Here is an 8913-nt window from a genome sequence, read left to right on the forward strand (position 1 = left end):
TGTCTGCTCTCAAACCTTCATTCTAAGGATGTATCTAAATTGACTTTGCTGAAGAAATTGACTTAACATGTCGATTTTTTAACATTCAGAACTGGAACAGATCTGATAAGCCTCCCCTGTGGATAAAAGATTCGCCACTTGCACCGGGATCAGATCAACGCAGGATGTGCCAGTCTGACAACCAGGTGCGCATAGCTCCATCTTATCCACTCAGCTTCCAGATTACACATAATACACACGATCTGATCTGATCTGATCAAACCACTAGGAGAACCATATCAACGGTAACTATCTCATACTCTTGTTAATCCAATGTTCTAAATATAGTTAAAAACACTTCTACTCACACCATCTCGCTTATTATGGCAATGGCTCTAACTAGGCATAGATAATTTGATTATTTTGGCAGTAGAGGTAACTGTTCAAATAACACAGAAATTCATGGTCTTCTCAAAGAGAGAGAAAAAAAGGTGTTCCTAGTTTCCGATCGATCTTTTCGCGGGGAATTGCTAAAAGAAAAACAACTCCTTCTCAAAGAAAGATGCAAGCTAGCTTTACCATGGAGCTACAGAAACTATATCGCATTTGTAAATCATAAGATCAATCATACATTAGATGTTCATTTAACTTCTTAAAAAGAATAGGCCACCAAACAACCAAAATACGTGCAACTTGAACTTAACTGAAAAACAATTAGGTGGCTGAAAGTGTATAATCTACTAACTTATTTCCAAAAAATACACACTTGAGATGGCAGACATGTACTGATGTGCATTATCCAAAGATTCTCCTAAGTCATGATCGGTTTAGCTTATTCACAAGTACACATGCCAGCTTATTATTTTTAGGGGAAGTACACATGCCAGCTTAATATTTTTAGGGTAAGTACACATGCCAGCTGAATCCAAATGCTGTATATGTAGTCATTCTTGTGCCAGCCTTACAAATGACCCCACTAAAGATCCCAAGGCCTCAATTATTGACAAAAACAATGAGCAAATTATTGCTGTAACCACATAAGAATGGATACAGCACGTTCGTGTCTTCTGAAGCATTCTTGTAAGATATTCCACTGCAAAATTATTTATGTAACTGGATCATGATCCGAGTCAAACAGGATGGGTTGAGTCTGCATCTTGGCATTAATGGCATGGCCAAGGATAATTGACCAATGAGAACTAATCTGACAATGCAGTTGTTTTTACCAACATACTCCATAAGCTAGATAAACTCGATAGAACTATATCCATAAAACCTGAGATAAGAGTAGGCGTAAACTAACAAATTAGGAAAGTCAACTTCAGGAAACATCCTGGCAACTGTAACTACGGTATCAAAATGAATACACAGATCAAAATCAGCATCAGATTAGTACTTCTCATTTTTTAGTCCCAAATGGATAACATCTACCTGGAAGAAGAATCGGTCTGGTCTCTTTTAATGCTGCCTCGTGCATGCTTCCTTCTATGAAACTGCTGTAAAGTTTGGACCAGATGTCCTGAAAGCATGCCAGAAGTTGTGAGAAAATTATTTTTACCCCTGGAGTGTGGTACAGACACAAGCTCAAACCAGTGATGAATCTGAATCTGAAGCTCCCATACAGACAATGGATAAATACAAAGGGCAAGCAATGTCATTAGAAAGAGGAAACCAACACTACATGTGGTTTCTCAGCCAGACAGATCTTCTCGCTTACTTTGGCAATAGATGTAACTTCTCAAACTAGGTAACTGTTCAAATAACACTGAAATTCAGGGTCTTCTCAAAGAGAGAAAAAATAGGTGTTCCTTGTCTCCTATCGATCTTTTCGCAAGGAACTGCCGAAAAAACAAATCCTTCTCAAAGAAAGATGCAAACCTTGCCATGGAGCTACAAAAACCAAATCACATTTTGTGAATCATAAGATCACTCGTGCATTTAAATTTTTAAACAAATAGCCTACCAAGCAAACAAAAATAACACCAAACTGAACATAACTGCGCAACAGTTAAGTGGCTAAAAACATAAAATCTAACTTATTTCCCCCAAAAACATACACACTTGAGACATGTACTCTCCGTTTTTATTGAGTTCGCGTATTAGCTTTGGTCAAAGTCAAACTTTGTAAACTTTGACCAAATTTATAAAGAAAAATATTGGCATATATAGTAACAAATCAATACTACTAGATTCATTGTTGAATGTACTTCCACATCATATAGATTTTGTTATGGTAAATATTTATATTCTTTTCTATAAACTTGGTCAAACATTAGAAAGTTTGACTTCGGTCAACTCTAATATGCAGAGTAAATAAAAACAGAGGGAGTAGTACATCATCCAAAGATTCTCCAAAGTCACGATCAGTTTATTCACAAGTACACATGCCAGCTTATTAATTTTAGGGGAAGTACACATGCCAGTTGAATCCAAACGCTATACATGTAGGGAATCATTTTGGGCCAGCCTTACAAATGGCCCCACTAAAGATCCGAAGGCCTCAACTATTCACAAAGTTGTAACCTCATAAGAATGGATACAACATGTTCACGTCTTCTGAAGCATTCTTGTAAGATATTCCACTGCCAAATTATTTATGTGCTCTTACCTTTTTTAGATGATAACGATTGATGTGTTCTTACTAATTGGATCGTGATCCGAATCAAACGGGATGGTTTAAGTCTGCATCTTGTCATTAATGGCATGGCCAAGCATAATTGACCAATGATAACTAATCTAAAATTGCAATTGCTTTTACCAACGATACTCCATAAGGTAGATGGAGATGAATAGAGCCATATCCATGCAACCCAAAGGAGATAAGAGTAAACAAGTAGCAGTAGTATACCCAACTTATTAGCAAAGTCAACCTCAGGAAAGCATCCTGGCAACCGTAACTACAGTTTCAAAATAAATACGCAAACCAAATCAGGTGGCAGCTGTTCCCCTGCACGAATTTACCAGTCAGCATCAGATTAGTCCTTTTCATTTCTCAATCCTAGATGGATAACATGTACTACCTGGAAGAAGAATCTGGCTGGTCTCTTTTAATGCTGCCTCGTGTATGCTTCCTTCTGTGAAACTGCTGTGAAGTTCGGACCAGATTTCCTGGAAGCATAAGAGAAGTTGTGAACATTTGTTTTTACACATGCAGCTCAAACAAATGACTGAATCTGAATCTGAAGCTCCCACCTAGTCACAATGGATAAGCACAAGGGCCATGCCACTGGAAAGAGGAAACCAACACTGCATGTGGTTTCTCAGTCGGACAGGTATTACTTGATGTAGTTTGGCTAAAAAAAAGTAGAGGCATCAAATGTCAAAATCTACATTGCCTCTTCAGATATCTCAACTGGCAGAATCCTTTTGTGGGAGTGAAAAATCAGCTTTGCAATAACAACAAAAAGCAGCTTGTATGAGGGTTAGATCACATCAGAGTGTCGTTAGAGAGGGGAGCAATGAGAAAATGTACTAATTTGATATGTTTTTCATATAGCTAACGAAATGTCACCACTGTACAAAGAGCTAACACACGAGACAACAAGCACAGACTATTACACAGACCAAAAGTTAAAGCAGCCAAACGACCCTTGCTTGCACCAGCAAGCAGATACCCAGGAAGAACTCCTAGAAGCCATTCATCTCCAGAAGGTATGTGCGCCTCTTCATCAGCGCCTTCGCGGCGAATTTGAATGGCCCATCAAATGCTCCAGAGATGAATGCGTCGGTTTCCTTGCGGCTGATATGGCCGCCATTGCTTCCCTCGGTGGAGGGCTTGATAGCAACCAGTGTAGCACCCTGCAGCGCAATTCCTCCGGGCAGCTCAAGATATGGCGCGTATTTCAGCTTCATGTTGCAGGCCGGGACCTGGGTCCTGTTGGAGCATGCCGAGGCCGACAGTTGGTTCTCTCTGAACTCCTTCAGCTGCTCTGCTCCCATGGTCAGCGTGCCCTGGCCATCGGCATCAGTCAGCACCAAGCTCACAAGTGTGGGGTGCTCCTTGATGATCGACCGGAGAAGATAATGCCTCGTCGACGCAGCGATGAGGGAGCTGATCGTCCACACGACGCGGAGCTTGAGCCCGCCATTGGTATAGAAAGACTCCGGCATGCTCCCGTTGTCCTCCGAAGACGGCTCATGCTCTGCGCCAACAGGCTTGCGGTCAACCCTGGTGCCCCCAAGGATGACACAGTTCTGAAGCGTGCTCCCGTACTCTGCCCGCCATTTCAGGAGCACCCCGTCCTCGGTGCCGCCGACATCCCCGGAAGGGAGCTCGATGTGGAGGTTCCGCACGTGCGTGAAGCTCCGGAGCACCTGCGCCGGCGAGTGGTGCGCGAGCTGCGGGAAGAGCGGCCGCCCGGCGCCGTTGGGGCCGCGCGCGCTGTGGAAGGGCTTGATGATCGTGAAGAGCATCAGCTTGAGGAAGTGGGAGAGGATGTTCCGGGGCTTGGGCGAGGTCAGGTTGAGAGCGTCCTCGCCGTCGCCGTCGACCGCCACGACGCGGTCGATCTTGACGAAGACGTCGTGGACGTGGGGCACGAGCCCGTTGAACCGCTTGGACGCCGCGGAGCAGCGGCCGAGGGAACGCACGTCCTCCACCTTGTTGAGGATGAGCAGGACGAGCGAGTCCGGCAGGCAGTCGAACAGGTCGAGCTCGAAGTCGAGCGCCGGGTCCGCGTGGATTCGGGCCTTGGGAAGCATCGCGCCGCCGGAAGGTCACGCCTTCTGCGCCGCCCACCCACCACCCAGCGGAACAAACGGCAATGGCAGGAACAGGCTGCTCGACCTTGGCTCTTCGGATGGCTCGCGCAATGGCAGCAACGGCCCGCCAAATCGACGCGACGCGACGCGGCCGCCTGAAGGAAAGGAGATGGGGAACAGCTCAGAACACGCACGGGAAACATTAGAGACATGGATGAAGCAGAATCACCATCAATAATCAAAGGGAACCTCAAATGAGGAACCGGGAGAGTGGAATCACCAATCTTTTACATACCTCAGTCGCCGGTCGCCACCGCCGCCGCAGCCGCGTCAACCAGCCCAGGCGAGCAAATCGGGGGCGGAGCCGAACCGAGACCCGCGCTCTCCTCCGGAGCAGGGCCGGATCCGACGCTGGCGAGCGCCCGGGAGGCCAGGGAGCAACCCGAAAACTCGCCGCAATTCCCCGCCCGACCGACAGCTCCTCCGCCTCCGGCGAGCCGACGCGCCCCAAGGCTCCGATCCGGCGAGGCTGCTGGCTAGGGTTTATCGGAGGCGAGGCGAGAGAGATTGGGGATATTTTTCTCCTCTGCTCTCCTCCCGGCGGCAGTTGTTTTTTTCTGGCTCGTGCGGTCGCTTCTGCTCTGCTCTCCGGCACCACTCGACGGTGGGCGGCTTTTAATATCGGCCCGGAGGACGGGGGCGGTGGCGCCGTCAACAGGTAACGGCTCCCCGCAGTTAAGCCAAGCGGCGGTGGCGCGCCGTTGGTTGATGGGTAACGGCGGGGGAGCCGTTACTCCCGGTCCACGTCAGCGCGGGGGAGGGTGGTGTGTGGTGCGACAAAGCACACAGTTTTCTCAGAGAAATATAAAGAGTTAAATGCACTGGCGGTCCTAAAAGTTTCATCGAGGTGTCACTTTAGTCTTAATTCTTTCAAAATGCACCTTTAGGCTCTCATTCTTTAGTAAGTGGTTCATGCGAGGTTCTTTTTTCATGAGCGCTCATTGCCCTGCACGTGTGGCGCGTTGACCCACGCCACGTCGACAGAGGGCCCAACCGCCAGGCGAGAAAATTACACTGGAGGTCCTAAAAGTTTCTAGGCAGTGTCACTTTAGTCCTACTTCTTTCAAAATGCATGTTTAAATCCTAATTCTATAGTAAGTGGTTCACGCGGGGTCCTTTTTTGCACGATCTTTCTCTGACATGCTTGCGTGCATTGACCCATGCCATGTCAACTTAAAGGCGGTTGTGGTTGTTTTTTTTTAGAGAAAGCCCCTTGTACCCTCTTCCTTTTGACATTTCCCACCTCTCTCTCTCTCATGCCCACACCGTCACCATGGTTGGGGCAGCAAGCTCCTCGGCAAGGAAGCGAGTGGCGAAGAGGAGCATTGCAGCAGCGTCGGCAGCGTTGCCTCCTCCACAAGCTATAGAATGATCGTGCGAAAAAGGACCTTACATGAACTACTTACTATAGAATTAGGACGTAAACGTGCGTTTTGAAAAAAAAATAGTACTAAAGTGACTGCTCAGAAACTTTTAGGATCACCAGTGTATTTTCCTCGCCAGCCAGTTGGGCCCTCTGTCAACGTGGCATGGGTCAACGTGCCACGCGGGCAGGTCAACGAGCACTCGTGAAAAAATGACCTCAAGTGAACCACTTACTAAAGAATTAGGATCTAAAGGTGCATTTTGAAAAAATTAGGACTAAAGTGACACCTTGATGAAACTTTTAGGACCTCCAGTACATTTAACTCAAATATAAAAGGAGGCACCCAATTTAAATATGAGTCTGTATAGAACACATCTAACCTTGTGTCCATTATATTTGTGATCTATTTTTTTGTTCTATTTTTTTATTCCTTATTGCTGCGTTATTTATGGAAGCTTAGATGTGACATCCTTAGAAAATATCTAGATGTAAATTACACAAACTGTTTAAACATTCGTACCTATGAATATTCGCGCACACATACTATCTCTATGATCACCTCGAATGGTCAAGCCGATAAATAATTACCGCATTCTCACCTCTTAAACTAATTTGAACCTTGAACAAAAATACTTAGTCGCAGGGTTTCTTTGCCTTCCGCAAGCGCCGCCGTCGATCTGCCTTGTCTCCGGTGACTTTTTAGGGCAATGGCGATGTGGTGGATCCTGACCATGGCTTGCGGGAGGCTCTATTTTTATACGTTCTTCGAGTTTTAGGCCTCTTTTGGTTCATAGGATAGGATTATCATAGGAATAGGAATCTTGTAGGAAATGAGATGACGTGTATCTCAAATCCTATGAGTAGGAATAGGAAACAAGATGTCATTTGGTTGACACCAAATGAATTTTTTCATTGAGTCTAGGCTCTTTTTTATTTTCCTATGAAATGTGAAGGATAGGAACCAATCCTATGTAGGAATAGGAATCCATTCCTATGAACCAAAGGGCTCTAAAGGAAAAAATCCTATAAGAATCCTATCCTCTAGAATTCCTATGAAATTCCTCTAAACCAAAGGAGGCCTAATTAGGGTTTGTGTCCCGCTTAGGAAGACGAGATGGCGGCGGCTCCTGAAGATGAAATAAGGTTCTCCCCGCTTAGCCCCTATCCCGGTGGTGTGTCTAGCATCATAGGTGGGCGTGTGGAGGTGTGTCTACAGCGGAGCTGTACTTGGTGGATTTGCTCGGATCTGATCATAGTTCGTGTACGTCTGTCTGTCTTCAGGTTGGGTCCTTCCGATCTATGCTATTCATTAAAGGCAATGGTTGTTGTTCTGTTGCGCTGGTTCTATGGGGTCTTAGCACGACGACTTCCCGGCTGTCTAGCACAATTTGCCCCCCTCTAGTGAGGGAGGAGCGATGACGGCGACGCGCCTTTGGCTTGCTTCAACGCTTGCAGTCATCATTAGTGGTCTACAGATTTGGATGTATTTTTTTAATTATTTTTAGTGTTCAATGTACTGTTATGATTGAAGATGAATAGATAAAAGTTTTATAAAAAAAATGCATTGAACCTTGAGATTTTCAACTTTGACATATGAAGGAATTGAAATTTTTCGACAACTTCATGTGCTAATTACTCCGACAATATTAGCGGCGTAAATGTCACTGTTTCAGCCTCTATGTGATAGACAAAAACTTTGAACTGGCCTCCTCGTGCATCTCTCCTCTGCCCACATAGCCCGGACAGGGTCTAGGATCAGCATCGAGCTCCGCCGGAACACATCCATAATGATTGGATTTGTTTTAACGGCAGTTCTTTTTGTTGACTTGTACAAACAGTGAATCTATGCCATTTGATCCGACGGCAAAGGTAGGACGAAGGCAGAAAGAGTCGCCGTGAATCGTGATACACAAGACGCAACACCCAGCAACCTAATTGGAGATGAGAAGACACGGTGTGAACCCGACGGCCCAACGAATATTAGCACGGAAAAGACACGCGCCAGCAACAAGCCAGGCCGGTCAAAAGCAAGGAAAACATCAGCACGAGCCGTCGCGACCGTTGTTTTTTTGCCGTGACACTGACAGCGAGGTGGATTCTTCTACAGTACGTACTATATACGACCTGAGGCCGACACGAGGAGGGAGGGAGGGAGCGGCGGAAACCACCAAGGCGTCGTTTTTGTGAATCCAGTGAGGTGTGCGGCGGATCTAGCCGTGAGGCGCACATTTCTCTTTTTATCTCCCTGCTCGTCGTGAGGCGTGTCGTGTACCGTCGGGAGGTCACGTTGCGTCGGCACGTACGTTGCTGGCAACGGACAAAAAAGCTAGCTAGATCACGCGGGAGACACGGACAAATTAGCAGAGATGCGACGGTGGTGTGCATGTAGCCATGTAGGCTAGCTTGGGATTCTCGTGGTGGTGTACAAGGGAGTGGTTGGAGGACGAGCTCCCGCGTTTTCTGGAATACACTAGGCGCGGACGTACCATGTAGGCATGTGCATGCACGTACGCACAAACTACCTGCTTCCATTTGGCGACATGTTGGCTGTCGATCGTAACGAGCTCCTGAGATTACTCTACTTACGATTGTGATGCGTGTGTAGCTATAGAGTGCTTTTCTGCTCGTCCGAGCTCAAATGCAACTTTGATGAGCGGTAAAAGTCCAAACTTTCGTAGGCATTTTGATGGAACGGGGCACTTACAAGTTTTCCTTCAAGGTTTGTTTCTTTACAAATCTTCCTTCATGGTTTGTTTCTTTAGAGGCAAAATTTCACTTGTCACTGATATAATACTGAACTCACATTC

The 8913-nt window shown here is 46.1% G+C and overlaps 1 protein-coding gene across 1 annotated transcript; it reads right to left on the reverse strand.

Moving 5' to 3' along the window:
- Positions 1-3438: 3438 nt before the first annotated feature.
- LOC125522164 (F-box protein At4g18380-like) lies at positions 3439-5339 on the reverse strand. Its single transcript, XM_048687245.1, has 2 exons — positions 4976-5339; positions 3439-4835 (listed from the first exon to the last, which is right to left on the reverse strand). The coding sequence occupies exon 2, from the start codon at positions 4678-4680 to the stop codon at positions 3607-3609; it is 1074 nt and encodes a 357-aa protein (XP_048543202.1). The 5' UTR covers positions 4681-4835; positions 4976-5339; the 3' UTR covers positions 3439-3606.
- Positions 5340-8913: the final 3574 nt, after the last annotated feature.

The sequence above is a fragment of the Triticum urartu genome, chromosome 1 (assembly GCF_003073215.2).
Source record: "Triticum urartu cultivar G1812 chromosome 1, Tu2.1, whole genome shotgun sequence".
Classification (NCBI taxonomy): domain Eukaryota; kingdom Viridiplantae; phylum Streptophyta; class Magnoliopsida; order Poales; family Poaceae; genus Triticum; species Triticum urartu.